This window comes from Vulpes lagopus, chromosome 1, assembly GCF_018345385.1.
Source record: "Vulpes lagopus strain Blue_001 chromosome 1, ASM1834538v1, whole genome shotgun sequence".
Taxonomy (NCBI): domain Eukaryota; kingdom Metazoa; phylum Chordata; class Mammalia; order Carnivora; family Canidae; genus Vulpes; species Vulpes lagopus.
Genome location: NC_054824.1, coordinates 166,958,871 through 166,976,904, shown reverse-complemented (window position 1 = coordinate 166,976,904; position 18,034 = coordinate 166,958,871). Strand labels below are relative to the sequence as shown.

General features: G+C 34.9%; 1 protein-coding gene across 1 annotated transcript in view; it reads left to right on the top strand.

The window, feature by feature from the left end:
- Positions 1-18,034, top strand: part of HMCN1 (hemicentin 1) — a 465,430-nt gene that overhangs the window by 382,729 nt on the left and 64,667 nt on the right. Inside the window, exons 69-80 of the mRNA XM_041767864.1 lie at positions 602-798; positions 4,222-4,303; positions 5,655-5,791; positions 9,891-10,032; positions 11,055-11,199; positions 11,806-11,933; positions 12,234-12,390; positions 14,116-14,237; positions 14,400-14,564; positions 16,157-16,264; positions 16,700-16,837; positions 16,962-17,096. Of these exons, the coding sequence (XP_041623798.1) occupies positions 602-798; positions 4,222-4,303; positions 5,655-5,791; positions 9,891-10,032; positions 11,055-11,199; positions 11,806-11,933; positions 12,234-12,390; positions 14,116-14,237; positions 14,400-14,564; positions 16,157-16,264; positions 16,700-16,837; positions 16,962-17,096 (1,656 nt within the window). The remainder of the gene's footprint in view (positions 1-601; positions 799-4,221; positions 4,304-5,654; positions 5,792-9,890; positions 10,033-11,054; positions 11,200-11,805; positions 11,934-12,233; positions 12,391-14,115; positions 14,238-14,399; positions 14,565-16,156; positions 16,265-16,699; positions 16,838-16,961; positions 17,097-18,034) is intronic.

Here is an 18,034-nt window from a genome sequence, read left to right as displayed (position 1 = left end):
CTTGAGAAAGGTAATTTAGAAGTATAAATAACAAAAAAGGAAATTATTTCTGCCCAGACATAACAAATGTGTTTTATGCAGAAACAGTCTCCAAATGTAACTATTTTTTTTTCTTCTGCTTAGTCATTGTTTCCTCTTAAAGTTCTACATGGAAAAGATGATAGCAAAATTCCACAGCATTTGCCTATTGCTTTTATAGAAATGATAGATGTTTAGAAGGTACAAAAACATGCTTCTATGTGGAAATAGCTCTCTTTAAAAAAGGATTCAAGATAAGTTTAATTTTAGTTGTTCTCCAATCTTTGCAGTTATGTGAGACTGCTCTAATTATCTGAATTCCACTTGCTAAGCTATAATTGCCTTGGACCAGATTGCCATTTACTTCATGATCTATTATAGACATGAGTCGTCCCTTTTAAAATAGTGCCAGTGACAAATGGTAATAACGTCTAGGAATTATTATTTTGGTATCTTTGTTTTAATCCATTTGTATTATATGAACATAAATTTGAAATGAATTTTCTTTAAAATTTTTCTAATCAGCAGTACTTTATCAAACAGCAAGTTTATTTTGTTGTTGTCTTTAATTCCCTTTAAATAGAACCACCTCATATAAATGGATCTGAAGAACCTATAGAGGTATCAGTGATTGTTAATAATCCGCTTGAACTTACCTGCTTGGCTTCTGGAATCCCAACTCCTAAAATTACCTGGATGAAGGATGGACGCCCCCTCCCACAGACAGATCAGATACAGACTCTTGGAGGTGGAGAGGTCCTTCGACTATCTAGTGCTCAGGTAAGTGTCAAAATTTTTTTAAAAATTATTTTATCCTGTGTTACACTTCTCACTTGCTAATAATGGTGAAATGGAGAAATTATGTTTTTGAATCCAAATGAACTACAGATCCCTTTCTGTAACCTTAACAAAGGTAGATCGGTTCTAGGGTATGCATGCTTGGGTAGACACAGAGTATAACTAAAAAGGAGCAGTAGAAATATATTAAACCTAGAAGAAAGCAAGATACTTTAATTTGTGCAAGGTTTTTACAGTGCTGTGAGTAATTCCTAAGCTCTTAATCTGTGCCCTGTAGCCCTTTACAGAATTGGCAAAAAGCAATTCCACATACATATGAGGCTTCAAAGAACAATTTTGATCTCCAAAATGAACTAGCAGACATAAAAATCTGAAGAGACACAACTTTTCAAAAAAATCAATTCAGTAAAATTGTTCTTTTAGTTTGTGTTTAAGGAAACTCATCAGAAACATAAACATATTAAAGAGAAGTATATCTGGGATGTCTTATTATAACAATCTTCTGTTTTACTAACAGAATCTGTAGTAATATTCCAGATATTCTCCATCTGGTCCCTAATACCTCATCTGTAACTTTGGGATAAAAATAGTAATAATACCTAACTCCTACATTTGAGGATTTAAATATTATTTATTTATTTATTTATTTACTTATTTATTTATTTATTTAAGTCACAGAGAGAGAGAGAGGCAGAGACATAGGCAGAGAGAGAAGCAGGCTCCATGCACCGGGAGCCCGATGCGGGACTCGATCCCGGGTCTCCAGGATCCGGCCCTGGGCCAAAGGCAGGCGCCAAACCGCTGCGCCACCCAGGGATCCCCCCCATTTGAGGATTTAAATTAAGATCATGTAACATGGTATGCTTCGACTAGTGCCACAGGCATGTAGTAATGTTGAATAGAGCTAGCATGTTTTTTCCTGCTGCTATTGTGATAATCATCATCCCTTTAAACATGGACATAACAAATTATTTAATTATATTCTGTATGCATTTTCATTGAGAAAAGAGGAAGGAAAGGGAGCTGGAAAAAGAGAGCTACGGACTATGAATTGTCTGCTGTGTCCATTCTGTGTTCAGCTCTGGGTTCGATTATATGGGTGACTGATGACAACTCTGTGAGGCAGTCTATCTCCATTCTACACAACCAGAAAGAGGCACAGAGAGATCGAGTACTTGCCTGCCAAATACCATTGTTCAGTGATAGAGCCGAGTCTTAATCCTACATCTTCTTCAAAATCCTAACCAGCAGAGCTCAGCACATTCCTTGTTTCTAATATCAAGGAGAACATGCCTTCATTCTTCTCCTTTCCTCCTCATCAAATATTGCAATAACTCAGAGAAAATGCAAGTTAAGCTGTCAAACCACTTACTGAATGAAAACCCTTGAATGTTATAATTTCAACAGATAAAAATGGAGCCAAAAGAATTCTGTAACATAAGGAGACAGGAAACTATGTGGAATAGAATTAAAAGACAAAAGAATAATGATAAATAAAATGTAAAGGGAAGATTAAGGCCACATCACGGGTCTTAAAAGGAAACATTATATAGTTGGGTTTAACAACAGGAGACAAAGATCCCATCGAGTATTAGATGGTGACCACCCCCCCATATGCTAGCTATTGTGGAGAATACAAACATAATACATAAAACATGTCTCAACCTTTGAGAAGTTTCCAGTTGTCTGGGGAATATAAAACTACACGTATGATAAAATTAGGGGGCAAAAAAACAGTAAGAAGACCATTTATGACATTTTAGAAGTAGAAAATTAAAATTATCAATCCCAAGACTGATCTTGGCTCCTCTGCTCCTATGTGTTTTAAGAGCATTTTATACCTTATAATATTATATTTCACTTATTACATTGTATTTCACTTATTTGAACTTCGTCTTTTTGTGTATGTATCTGTAACATACAGTGATGTCTGACACATAAGAAGCTTTGCAAATTCCAAATTGTGTGGTAGAGACAGGCGTTCCTAATATATCTTCCATCAAACACTAGCTCTGTGAGTTACTCTAATGGGGGAAATTCTGTGACCAATTAAAATGGGAAAACTTTATATACTATACCTTCCTCTCCTTTGTAAGCTGTAGTGCATGTCAGCAATTATGCAAAATACTACTCTAGAGAAATCTGACTACCTATAACTTTTCTGACACCCTATAAACAGAACACAGTTCAGAAAATATAGCTACAAATGGTGACTGTAGGCATCCAGAAGAGCACAAATTGTCAGGAAATATTTATTGAAGGAGGCAAGATTTAAGAGTAGAAGTGAGTGATGGTTCAAGTTTCGTTAAGTCAAAACAAGTGAAGGGGGCAATACTAATTGGGAATAAAGTGAGTTGATAGAGAAAAGTTGATTTTTAAAGGCTTTAGACATATGATGTGAAATGCAAAAATTATTCTGTAGGCAGCAGTATATCATTTTAAATTCTTAATTGAAGGACTGTGCGAGTGTCATTTTTCTTAAAGTTGTATGTATTTTTGCAAGCATACCAGTCTTAAATTTTTTCAAAGGAGTTTTTGCAGGCAACTAAAAATTTTTTCCATAACCTATAAAGTCAGTTTTGAATATAAGAATTTAAAAATTCACAATATTCTAGGAATGTTCATGTAGTAAAATAAATGAAAACAGGATTTTTCTGCTTTTCCAAAATGCATTTTTCACAGAAGTAAGATCATCTGTTTTCCAGAGTATATTTTATGTGTACATAAGCATGGGCTGTGTCTACATGTCTACACAATGTCAAACATATGAAAGAAGACTAACACTTTTAGTGGAAACTATGCACGGGGTTTTTAAAGAAATGTTTCTGGTTTTAGTCAGATAATAGTAGATTATGCTGTCAGTGTGACACTATTTACAGCCAGATTATATAATATAGCTCTTATTTCTCCATGTTTACCAAAGGATTCAAAATGTGGTATTAATGTACTTTATTTAAATACCCTGGTATTTTATTTCATTTGTTTGCTTAATAAATTGTATTTCATTTTCTTGAGAAAGGTGCCAGTGGAACTTTTAAGTCTACCATTGAAGTCCATAAATACTTATTTGCTCAATAAACATGGTGTGTCTAGTGTTTCACCTTTGGTGCTAGGATCTATATATCTCTGCTTCTTCTGAGATCATTGATCTCAAAAGGTTTGCATGTTAAGTATATTTAAAATACTGAAAATACTGAACCCTCTTAAAACATTGTTTTGCATAGAGATGCTCACTACCAAAGAGCTAATCACAATTGTTAAAAAACCGTTTATTAAATTTTAATTGTTGTGCTATCTTAATATCTTGTTTTGTGTGAGACTTTATATTCGTTCTAGTGAATATTTATTCTCATCACTAAAACTGACTTGTTAACGCTGTATTTTTCACTTATTTGGGTTTTGCAGGTGGAGGATACAGGAAGATATACATGTCTGGCATCCAGTACTGCAGGAGATGATGATAAAGAATATTTAGTGAGAGTGCATGGTAAATTTGGCAAAATCTCCTGCAATCTATCTATCATATGCTAATACCTAATTAGAAGCTGTAATTTATGGAACATGGGGCAACTCCATAGCACATCATAAGATACATTTATATATATAAAGAAATATGTATTTGGCAAATCTGATTCTTATATTTGGCGGACCAAGTGCTTTTTTGGAAATACTCATTGGATTTTTGACTTACTCATTTTGTTCCTGTACAATTTATAGTTATTTAAAATCATACAATATAAATTACTATAAAGAAGAAAATATAAGTCATCCAGTATCATTACACAAAGGCTCTTTTGCATACAAATGTTTTTTCACAGAAATGTATCCTACAACATATACTATCAAACTTGTTTTTCAACTCTTAGTGGTTTGATGAACATGTTTACATGTCAAAAAACATGTTTTTATATTTTTTAGTGATGGCTAGTATTCCTTTTTTTGAATACACCTTCATTTATTTAATCTATTCCCTATTTTGGATATTTAAGCTGTCCTTGTATTTTCACCAGTATAAGAATACTGTTATAGACATCTTTGTACATAAATATTGGTCTGTTCCCTTGATTCTTTTGTTTCGGTAAATTTCTGTAAGTACACTTGCTTGAATACACATTCACATGTACACATTTAAGGATCTGAAATTTATTGCCAAGTTAACTTCTAGAAAAGGTGGGCCCATTAGACTCAACCCAGTATTATTTCAACACAGAGATAAGAATTACTCTTAATGGGAAGGAACATTAAAAAACCAAACAGAAAAAAAAAAACAGAAAAAAGAAAAAAAAAAAAAAAACCAAACAGAAGATACTTATTTCATTGTCATAGCCTAGATGACTAGGCAGTGCAAATTGTCTGAATTTAGATGTCCCCCTCTCCCCACCAGACCTAACACAAATTAGACCTGCCATTAATTGACATGTAAATTCTGTATTAAAAGAAAGTCGCATTAAAAAAATACTCACATTTCTGAATATTAAGAAAGTATATACATTTCTGTATATTATGGACAGACCCTGATTTAGTTAGTTTTCAAATCTGACGTTCAGAGAAAATTATTGGCAGGTGTGGAACCTGAACAAGAAATCTTTTCTTTGACCCTTAGTTTCTTTACCTGTTAAGTAATGATAATAAAGTGATTATATTACTTACCCTTTCATTCATTTTTAAAAAGTCACTACCTGTAATCATTTGTACCACAAATTGAACAACTAATGTTTTAAGTTTATGCCTTTTATTTTATATAACAGAAGCAACATTTGTTGAAAATCTAAGATAATTCAGGTCATTTTTATATCTTGCTTCTTGAAAGCCTCTGACATGTTTGTTCTCATACCTAGCGCCCCCGAATATTGCTGGAACGGATGAGTCCCAGGATTTCACCGTGTTACGGAACAGACAAGTGACATTGGAATGCAAATCAGATGCAGTGCCCCCACCTGTAATCACTTGGCTTAAAAATGGAGAACGGTTACAGGTAAGTCTTGCTAAGTTCCACACACCCATTTTGAGGAAAAAAATCAGCTGTAGGGATCCCTGGGTGGCGCAGTGGTTTAACGCCTGCCTTTGGCCCAGGGCGCGATCCTGGAGACCCGGGATTGAACCCCACGTCAGGCTCCCGGTGCATGGAGCCTGCTTCTCCCTCTGCCTGTGTCTCTGCCTCTCTCTCTCTCTCTCTCTCTCTCTCTCTCTCTCTCTGTGACTATCATAAATATATATATATATATAAAATCAGCTGTAGAATCTTTACCAAAGAGGGTAGACAAAACCAAACAATATCAGGCTACTGTTATTCAACATTGAAGGAGTGGGCATAGGGTCTTTTAATCACCCTTCTTTTGTCTTCTCTTCTTGGGCAATTATTAACTAGTTATGGGTCAAAGGACAGGTATTTTCATTCAGACACTGTAATTTGGCCCAAGTATGTATCTCCTGGAGTCTGTGGATTAAAATGATTGGAAATACTCAGCTATTTCTTTAATTGAGGGAGAAGAAATCATGAGAAGAACTGATCTGTCCTGCCAAGTTTCGTGGGCAAATTCATACTAAATTTTTCTGGAATCAACTGGGACTCAGCTGAGGAGGGACCCCCAGGAACTAAGTGATACCCTTGGATACCAGGAATATAGGACTGGCTCTCTAAAGCTTCCCATGGTCATGTGATATCTATGTGCTGTCACAGAGTGTCACAGCCCAGGATCCTAAATAGCCTTTTAGGGTTGGCTCAAAGCCTTGATTTTGAATGCTTGGATTGTTCTTATCCTACTAGTTACTTATGCCTTTTTTCCCCTTTTGATCTTCCTCATCCTGTTAATATAACCTACTGTGTTACACTGTGCCTAATTATAAAGGGAGATTAAATCCCCTAACACCTGAAGCAGAAGGACTTCTACCATCACCAAACCATACCAAAGGACCAAAACCAGACTGTATTCTAACAGTTAGTTACATGCTAAATTATGGTTATCACTTAAACTTCCTGTGCCTCAGTTTCTGTATTTATTGTACCCTTGTATAATGGTAGGCACTAACCCCACTTAGCTCACAAAATCTTTCATATTCTGACTTTTTCTCCATTGTTTTATCTCCCATGTTTCACTCAAAACTATTAGGTGTTCAGGGGTGCCTAGGTGGTATAGTCAGTTAAGTATTTGGCTCATGGCCATGATCTCAGGGTCATAGGACTAAACCCCACAATGGGCTCCATATTCCAGTGTGGAATCTGCTTGAGATTCTCTCTCCCTCTCTCCCTCCCTAATCACTGCTTGCATACATATGCACTCTCCCTCTCTCTTAAAAATAAAAATAAAAACTAATAGGTTTTCAGATAAAGACTGAGTGAATGTTGATGATAGAGAAGCTTAGACTAATCGCTGCTATGACCATGTGATGTTAGTACTGGGACAGGGTGAGTTCAACAGTTATTAAAAAATAGATGAGTTCAGTTTGAGATATTTTGAATGTGAATTACCAATATATTATCCAAGTGGAGATTTTAAAAAGACCTAAGAAATATGGGCCCCTATTTCATCAAAAATGTCTTCAACTTGGTAGTCCTCCCTGGTATGACCATAGGTTTGTATAAAGTTGACCAGGAAGCATAAAGTGTAAGATAACCTGTAAATAAGAATAGAGCATAAGGCAACACTAATAATCATAATGTGAGCAACGGAAAAAGAAAAGAAGACCAGAACTGAGAAGGAGGACTCAAAGAGAGAGAATTAAGTATAGGAGACACTGGTGTACTAAAAGCCAAGAAAAAGAGAAGGTGTGGTTAACAGAGTCCGTTAAGATATAAATTAAGTTGTGCCATAGTTTTGACAGTACAAAGAAGTGATTCAAGATCAGAACAATGGTTCTTCAATAGAGTGATCAAAGGAAAAGATAGGTTACAGTTGTTGGAGGAGTTAAGAGAGAAGAGGGAATGGAAATAATTATGAACTATTCTTGAAATGTAAAAGAGATTTTTCTATGTTTAATTTACTGAAAGAAAGAGACTAAAGATATTGTAGAGAGAAAGAGAAGTTTATAGGATAACATGTGTTCGACAGAGAAGGAATGGGCCCCTGGTCACAGGTGAAGAGGTTGGCCTTGGACAGAATGGCTAACCTTTTCTACAGAGATGGAAAAATAGGAAAGTTTTATTCACATGTAAGATGGGAGGAAAAGAGAACTGCAGGAACAGGGCTTTGGTTTTCTTCATGGAGTAGGAAACAAGAACATCAGCTGAGAATAAGATTCTATCTGAAGGAGGAGGTAGAGGTCAGATTTGGAAGACTCACTGGTGGCCAATGAGAAGAGAACCAGAGAAAATGTTAGTGAGACTTGATGAGTTAGCAGAACTCAAAGGTGAAACAAAAACCTTTAAAAAATCAACTCTGAAATTTCTTATTAGCCTAAAACCCTGCTATACCCATATAAAAAAGGTACACATACATGTTTTATAGAACTTAACCTATATGTTTAAGAAATCACTTATTCTCTTCAGAGGTAATAAAATTCTATCACTAAGAGCCCCTATGGCAACGAAAGGCCTAGACACGGACACCAGGGTGGCTCAGTTAGTTAAACATCTGCCTGCAGCTCAGGTCATGATCCCAGGATCCTGGGATCCAGCTCCAGGATGGACTCTCTGCTCAGAAGGGAAGTCTGCTTCTCCCTCTGCCTCTCCTTCTGCTTGTGCTCTTTTTCCCTCAAATAAATAAACAAAGAAAAGGAAAGAAAGGCCTAGAGAAAATATGTGATCTCATAAAATGAATAGAGCTGGACTGCATATTTTAGTATGACCAACTTTTTTCATTAGAAATATACAGTTGGCCCTTGAATAGCATGGAGGTTAGAGGCACTGATCCCCATCACACACAGTCAGAAATTGGCATATAACTTTTGACTCTCCCAGAATTTTACTAATGATCTATTGTTGACCCAATGCTTTACCAATACCATAAATAGTTGATCAACACATATTTTGTGTATTATATATACTACATATTCTATTTTTATAATAAAGTAAGCTAGAAAAAATAAAACATCAAAATCATAAGGAAGAGAAAATACATTTACAGTACTGCATTGTATGTATTGAAAGGAATCCACACGTAAATGGACCCCTGCAGTTTGAACATCAACTGTGCATCTATCTGGGACAGAGCCCATATGGCAGAAAAATCTTATTTAGGTTCTCCCTGAAGTAGTTCTTTCTTTGGTTCAACCAGAAAATATCAGTCTTCTATGCTACCTGGCATTTCTTAATGATTATGAACATCATGAATCTTAATTTATACAAGACTAATTGTTTACATCTATTTTCCCTAATGAACTTAATAGCAAAGATTAGGTTTCCTGGTCTCTATATTTTCATAATTCTTGATTCCGTGCCCGGGCACAAAATAAATGCTTAACAAATATGTGTAGACTAAAATCATTTATTTAATTATTTTTAAACTGTTAAAGGATCATTATTTCCTATAAGCAAAGTCAATTTATTAGTCATGGAGCTTTCAGTTGTAAGTGACAGAACTCAAACTCAAAGCAGCTTAAATTTTTTTAAAGGCATTTATTACCTACAGTGATTAGTGAATTTAGGTTTTAGGTATTACTAGAGGTTCTCCTCATGTAATCAAGCATCGATGTTGTTTTTTTCTGTGACTCTCAACTCTGCTTGCTTTGTTTTATATTCAGAGCTGTCCATACATGGTGATAAGACTTCTACCAGACTATGTCATCGTCACTTACCTGATACCAATAAAAAGAGCATGTCTTATTCCCCAACACTTACAACAGTGTCCTGCAGAGGGCTCTCAGGGGCCCAGCTTGAGTTACCTGCTCATTCTTGAGTATCTGGATCATTGTGGCTTGGAGAACTGGGAATATTTGATTGTGCCTTTGCCTTAAGTACACTCCCAGAAATAGTTCCCTAGGGGTTTTGATCCCAGGATAATGCTAAGGGTTGCAGACAAAGCATAGTGGAAGACAGACAAGCCACAGCTTGCTATACTTACTTTTTGATGTTAAAAAGTATTATTTTATTCTATTTTCCTAACATCTTAATGGTAAATTTTACTTGCTGAATCCAGGCAACACCTCGAGTACGAATCCTATCTGGAGGGAGATACTTGCAAGTTAATAATGCAGATCTAAATGATACAGCCAATTATACTTGTGTAGCCAGCAACATTGCAGGAAAGACTACAAGGGAATTTATTCTCACTGTAAATGGTAAGAAAATAATCGTTTCACAATTTAAGAATTTAGTCAAGGGCATTCAAATAAATGATAACATTTTTGTTTCTTGTGGGCACACTCAGTGAATTTTGGTAGTTATCTTATTTTTTGAAAAAGACAACAGGTAGTATTTGTATTATGGCTATATTCAAACCATATTTCAAAAAAAAGTAAAGATACATTATCTTAGAGGATAATATATGTCCAGTTGTTATCAGTATATCCTGACAATTTGTGTCATTCAGATAAGAGCCATTGAGAAAGTCACACTAAATCTCTGGATGACAAGTGCTTCACTATTTAGTTGACCTTTATTGATGTTGATGTTTGAGTATATATTACTAGACCAAGACTGACACAGGACTATGACTCTCTTAAATCTAAAATCAGAACATTAAAATTTGCCAATATTTGGAAAGATAATACAGTCTTTTCCCCAAAACAGTCTCTTTGGTTTTTTAATATATGAAACTATACAGGCTATTGGGCGACCCGCACAACTAACATCTCTAATACTAAAATTAAAATTCAAGTTTTCTATTCCCATATGAACTCAATGATTAATAAAATACATGCTCTGAGACTTGCATGATTAATCACAGATGTGCTTTTCATTAGAACAGCCCACTTTCTGTTCTTTATTTAAAGTGAAGTTGTTCCAGTGTTAACATTCTCAGACCATTATTTGGCCAAAGAGAAATAAGAAATATCATCTTTAATTTGCATCAGACCAGAGCTGATTTTTATTCAAGCGTTCTCCTACAAAGCCAAATTTCACACACCATATCAAGGATTTAAAACCTCTTTCCCCCCACCTGTGCTTTATTTTTAAACACTAAGGATCTTGAATAAGACTTTAGGAATTAAACCCCAATTCTGTTTATACTAACCTGAATTAGCTGTAGGCAAAGCTACACAGTTGACTCAAAGCTAACCTTGTTATTACCTCTTCAGAGTCTTAGCTCAGGCTATGTTGTTAATATGAATGAAGTTTTCCACATGCATCTCTTGTGCAGTTCCTCCAAACATAAAGAGTGGCCCCCAGAGTGTTGTCATTCACTTAAATATGTCAGCTGTATTGGAATGCCTTGCTGAGGGTGTGCCAGCCCCACGGATAACATGGAGAAAGGATGGAGCTGTTCTATCTGCAAGTCATGCAAGGTAACAGTTCTAGAAAAGGATGAAAAATACTGTAATAACTGAAATAGAAATTCCTGAATCTTTTTTTTCCAGTGTATAATTTTAGTCTTGTTACATTTAATATTAGTTTCTTCATCTTAATATGAGAATCAAAATAATGCTATTTTTAAAGCATAATCCTAAGGCTCATAGCCAGAGCATAATGATTGTAATTCACCCACGATCATAAGTCTATCTGCTATGCACCTTTGTGGGATACCCCTTTTTTCCACCAAGGGTATTGCAAATTTCTAAAACAGGAAAAAGACTAAAAATTGATTTAACTAAGTCTTTTAAAAATACTTTCAGTCAGAGGAGATAGGTGGGTGTATGGGGTAACTGGCTGATGGACATTAAGGAAGGCACATGATGTAATGAGCACTGGATGTTATATGCAACTGATGAATAACTGAACTCTACTTCTGAAACTAATGATACACTATATGTTAGTTAATTGAATGTAAATAAAATAAGATAATAAAAAAATAAAATGCTGGTTTTGAAACTTAAAAAAAAATACTTTCAGTCAAAATGCAAATAATCAGAAAAGGTTGATTCCAGGAACTTTGCCTGTGATCTTTCTTGTAGATACTCCATCTTGGAAAAAGGATTCCTTCATATCCAGTCAGCACATGTCACAGATACTGGGCGATATTTGTGTATGGCTACCAATGCTGCTGGAACAGACCGCAGGCGAATAGATTTACAGGTCCATGGTAAATATACTTGTATGAACAGCATCTAATCTTTGGGTCAAATGTCCTTTGATAGCAGAAACCTGTGAGATCATATAGATCTCCAGGGCAATGTAAAGGTACCACACTCTTGTAAATGGTCAAGACCCATGTTTCTCCTCATTGTGGCTAGCAGCATCACAACACTAAATTCACAGAGCCTTATTGTGTTTGCAACTACGGAGCAAGTTACCAGTGATTAATTTCACTCTGGCAGAAATACTACAGATGGCATACTATCTGCTGAATGTCTTTCCCTCTTATTTGCTGACTTTGTTTTAGTTCCTCCATCCATTGCTCTGGGTCCTACCAACATAACTGTAACAGTAAATGTTCAAACTACTCTGGCTTGTGAGGCTGCTGGGATACCAAAACCATCCATCAAATGGAAGAAAAATGGGCATCTTCTTAATGTGGATCAAAATCAGAATTCATACAGGTAAGGAATAATTTAACTGAAAACCCTACCTATTATTTAAAAACATAATTTTTTGGGATCCCTGGGTGGCGCAACGGTTTGGCGCCTGCCTTTGGCCCAGGGCGCGATCCTGGAGACCCGGGATCGAATCCCACATCAGGCTCCCGGTGCATGGAGCCTGCTTCTTCCTCAGCCTGTGTCTCTGCCTCTCTCTCTCTCTCTCTCTGTGACTATCATAAATAAATTAAAAAAAAAAAAAACATAATTTTTAAAAAAATTATTTCCTCTCTATCAGTGGGGACAGTGTATATATATATATGTATGTATATATATTTAAAGTATGGAGAATTAGCTAGTATCTAGAGAATATATATTTTTCCTAATGTGGAATTAATTTCTCAACCTAAAAGCTTTTTATGAATTATTGCTTCAGCTTTTCTGTCGATAAGCTGATGGTCAGAGATACAAGATATCTACCTTGTAGATACAAGGTTAGGTTCCTATTCTGCTTTATTTTTTTCAGCACCTTTTGGAATTTTATAAAAACAAAGAATGAAAATATTTGGTATAAGGGAAGAATAGTCTGTAAAAATAATACCATCTTTAGCTGTAGAATAAAAATGAAATTCTGAACCTTGAAATACAACTTAGGTATTTTGGTAGCATGTGTGAGGAGGAAAAACATCATTTCCTCTAATTTTTTGCATTCCTCTGGCTTTACTTCCAGTAGTTCATAATATGACAGCATATGTTTTTTAAAAACTAACCTTTTAATCACTAGGAATTTCTGATGTTTTAAATGAGTATCATTTCTTGTATCTCAATTAAGTTAACAGGTATATTGTCAAAGGAATTGCCATAAATACTAAAAACAAATATTCTTGTAAATGTACTTTGACAATAATCAATTCTTATACATCAGGAAATAGGAAACTAGAAGTTTTTCCCTTGAAATTCTGAGTTTGCTCTCTCTTTCTCAACATTTTAATCTTTGGGTACTGAGAGTCTAATGACTTGAAGGTATACATTATGTAGAAAATGTTCATTACCATTGAATTAAAAAGCATGTCAAATGTATTCCCTTTGAATTAAATCATTTTTGTTCTACCAGTGCACACTTTGAAGTAAGAAATAGTTATTGAGATTTACTTTGAATAACATATGTATATTTACTAAATCTCTTGAACAATTGAAGTGTCCAGATAACTTTAGTTTCGAATTGGTTAAAAGTTAGGGAAAAGACATAAACGTAAGGAAACATGTGAAGTAAGGCAATATGTAGGACAGATGGACTTGTAATTATTTGTCTGTCAATGGAAATAATCAAATACCAATCTGCAAAGTTATTCTGAAATTTAGAGATCATTTATGTGAAGCAGTTGAGATGGTGCCAGAATGTATTCAATGCTCAGTAAACACTGGCTATCATCAATATGCTCATTTTACTGTATTTCACTTTTAGGACAGCAAGGTTGATCATGATATAAGCAATCAGAAAACACAAGATTCCCTCATCAAACAATTCTTCTACCCAGCTGTTTCCTGTAAATCTCAGTTGAAGCTCTATTAACCCATTGCCCATATTAAAAAAAAAAAAAGTCTGACACATGAAATATCAGAAAGATTCCTTATTTTAACACAAGGAAAGAATTCCATTTTCCTCAATTCAAAACATGGTACCGTGTTGAGCCAACATTTATGGAAACTGATATATGATACATCATTGCTTTGAAATCTTTCTTCTAGGCTCCTTTCTTCAGGTTCACTAGTAATTATTTCACCTTCTGTGGATGACACTGCAACCTATGAGTGCACCGTGACAAATGATGCCGGAGAGGATCAGAGGACTGTGGATCTCACTGTCCAAGGTACAACTGGCTTAGTATGTAGATTGGTAGCTCTTATAATGATACATTTCATTATTCCACTAATCCACAGGAGAGTTTCCTTCTCCACTTACTATGATGAGTCTTGGAAATCTGAAAGGGTTGGAAATGTGTACTTTCTTACTATTGTTATTATTGTTGTAGTTCCACCTTCCATAGCTGATGAGCCTGCGGACCTCCTAGTAACCAAACATGCCCCAACAATAATTACCTGCACTGCTTCAGGAGTTCCATTTCCCTCAATTCACTGGACAAAAAATGGGATAAGACTACTTCCCAGGGGAGATGGTTATAGAATTCTTTCCTCAGGTAAGACCAAGCTCAGGTAATTACACGTCTATGATTAGATTAATTATTAATGGATGGCCTTACCTGGCCTTTTGTTGCACCAAAATAAAATACATTTTCATTCCTAGACCCACACATCTGGAAAAAAAAGTACAGTTAGAGTGGGAAGGGGAACTAGACTAAGGGAGAGGAAAAAAATCTGGAAACAATGATAATGGAATGTAATAAGCATGATCACTGGAATTTTATGTGCATATTTACTAACCCTGAGGTTTCACAAATTCACTGGTTGCCTTTGAGTGAACCACCCTCTTTCCATTGGCCAAAAAGAACCTCCATTCATTCAACAAACATGTAATTCCTAAAATAAGTTACATACTCCACTGAGTTTCTGAGGATATAAAATTAGGAGGGTTCTTGTTCTCAAGGTTTTTATAACTGAGTAGGTAAGGCTAGGTGATAAGTGCTAAGATGGATAATTTTTGAGAGTGGTAGTAGCCATCATTTATAAAATTTATGTATTGAAAGAGAAAAAAATAATTCACCTAAATGAAAAAAGGTATTAAAAAAAAAAGAAAGAAAAAAGGTAGTTCACTTGGAAAAGTACACTAAAGATAAACCAAAGTAGTAACTAACATCCTCCTGGGGTTTTATGCATCTGTGCATATTATTTTAAGGGAGTTTGTTTATTTTTTCAATAGAAGGGAAATAATGGAAGATTGTTCACAGGGTAGAACTTAGTTTTCCAAGCCAAGTATTTTGGCTGTCTCAAAACGTGTATAGATTTTGATTGGTAGCAATTAAAAGCATAAACTAGAAATTACCCTTCAGCACAAGGTATTGTATTAAGAGAACAGGTTGGAACTTTCTCAAAATATTAAACAAGAGTTACCATATGACCCAGCAGCTCCATTCCTAGGCATCTACCCGGAAAAATGAAAACATATGTCCACATGAAGACTTGTATGGAAATGTTCATACAGCATTATTCACAATATTGCTGTAAACAATCCAAATGTCCATCAACAGATAAAAGAATAAACAAAATGTGGATAATCCATACAATCAAATTCTCTATCAATAAAATGGGAGAAAAATATTGGCACATGCTACAACAGATGAAACTCAAAACCTGTGCTCACGGTGAAAGAAGTCAAACACAAAGAACATCTGTATGATTGCATCTTCATGCAATGTTCAGCAAATGCAAATATATGGAGAATAAGAAGAAATTAGTGTTTGTGAGGGGCTAGGGCTGATGAGAATGAGAAGTGATTATAAATGGAATAGATTTCTTTTTAAAGGGATAATAGAAATGTTCTCAAGATTAGATTGTGATAGTTGCACAACTCTATAAATATACTAAAAATTATTAAATTGTACATTTAAGTGGGTGAATCTTATGGCACGTAAATTTTGCCTAAAGAAAGCTATTAATAATGATTAAAAGGCATTGTGTTAGGCCCTTCAGGGTGTACAAGTATGAGTATAAGCCAAGCACCACTGTGCTATGAGGATGAAAACACAAAATCAGAGAGACCTAGTTTATCGAACCAGAAAAAATGGTTGCAGAAAAATGGACACACTGTGCATAAAACTTTTTTCCTTTTTAGGAGCAATTGAAATATTTGCGACTCAGTTAAACCATGCTGGAAGATATACGTGTGTCGCCAGGAATGCAGCTGGTTCTGCACATCGGCATGTGACCCTCTATGTCCAGGGTATGAAAGGTTACTTAATTCATTAAAAGTTTGTTTTTTCTTCAAGTCATGTTTATTCTTGAAAGAATGTACTGTCTAGAGCTACGAACCACAGTAATATCTTGGGGATATGAAAGACTAATAGGTATTATCCAATTAAAAAAAAAAACAAATGAAAAATCACACAGAACAACCCCTAAATTATTTTTTTTTCTTGAATTTCTATAATCTGTTGCTGCTTCTAGTCTTCTAATGGGGTTCTTCTAATGGAAACTTCCTACAGTAGAAAGACTCAAAATATGTAATATGGCCAATATTCTCTTTTCCCTTGGACAATCAGATCACTAACAATTTGGAAATACAAATCTGGGCCTGTTTAACCTCACGGCTACTTTTAGACATTTCTGCCGCTAACTTTGCTTTTTCTGCCATTGCTTTTTCTGTTGGTTCTTATAGAGCCTCCAGTCATTCAGCCTCAGCCAAGTGAGCTAGACGTCATTGTAAACAATCCCATTTTATTACCTTGTGAAGCAACAGGGACACCGAGTCCTTTCATTACTTGGCAAAAAGAAGGCATCAATGTTATCACTTCAGGTACACTGTTTCTATCAAGAAAATTACAGCAAATCAATGTTTTATGATTCATAAGTCAGTATGAGTTTTTTAATGAAAACTTTTAATAAAAATTCTTCTCACTGTGCTTTCATAACTGATGTAGGCAAAAGTCATGCAGTTCTTCCTAATGGTGGCTTGCAGATCTCCAGAGCTGTCAGAGAAGATGCTGGCACTTACATGTGTGTGGCTCAGAATCCAGCTGGCACAGCCTTAGGCAAAATCAAATTAAATGTTCAAGGTACCTAAATAATAAATTTCTATGTCTTCATTGCAAAGATGCTCATGACAATGTATATCAAAATTCATCTATCTAAAATAACAATGCTGCCATAGTTCTCAACATTCTTAGTTTACATTATACAACGTGTTTTCCTATTACCCTTATGAAGAAGAAAATGTAATGTTTGGGAGGGGTTGTTCGTTGTTTAAATAAGAAAACTGAGGCATCTCGTTTTATTTTGGATTTCTATAAACTTCATATGGTACTCTGTTTCATTGTAGTACATATTTAAGACAATTTTTATTTTTATTTTATTTTATTTTTTAAGGCAATTTTTAAAACATCATCTTTATATACCACATTGGATATAATATGAAACACTAGATTGTAATGTCGACTTAAAAAAAGAATCATACATTTTTAAAAATCATAAAAAATCATAAAAAAAATGTAGTAGTTAACAAACTTGATGGGAAAAATTATTCCCATATAGATTAAGGAAGGTCTTTTCATATTTGACTATTATTTTCTTGACATAATATTGATATCTTGCATGCATTGTTTTTGTGAATGAAAAAGTGTCCTGGAAGTAGGTTCTGAGTTTCTGAATTTCCATTAGCTGATGTTGAATTTCCTTATAGTGTGATTTTCCTATGGTAAATTACTAAGGTAAGGCTTACTTAACTGCACATTATAAATCTTGTTTCTTTATATTTTTAACATTTTCTCAACAAATATTTATTGGAATAATAAGTGGAAATACATTGAACATTACAGACATGATCCTTCCCTTATGGTATCCAGAAGGAAAAAAAACTAAATTACCAAATAAATGAAATAATTCTAAATTCTGACACATGCTAAGCAGGAAAAAAAAGGCTGAGATGGGGAATAATGGGGGAAATGTGGGGACCACTTTACATTAGTGGTTAAAGTAGGCTTTAAGAAGTAGGCTT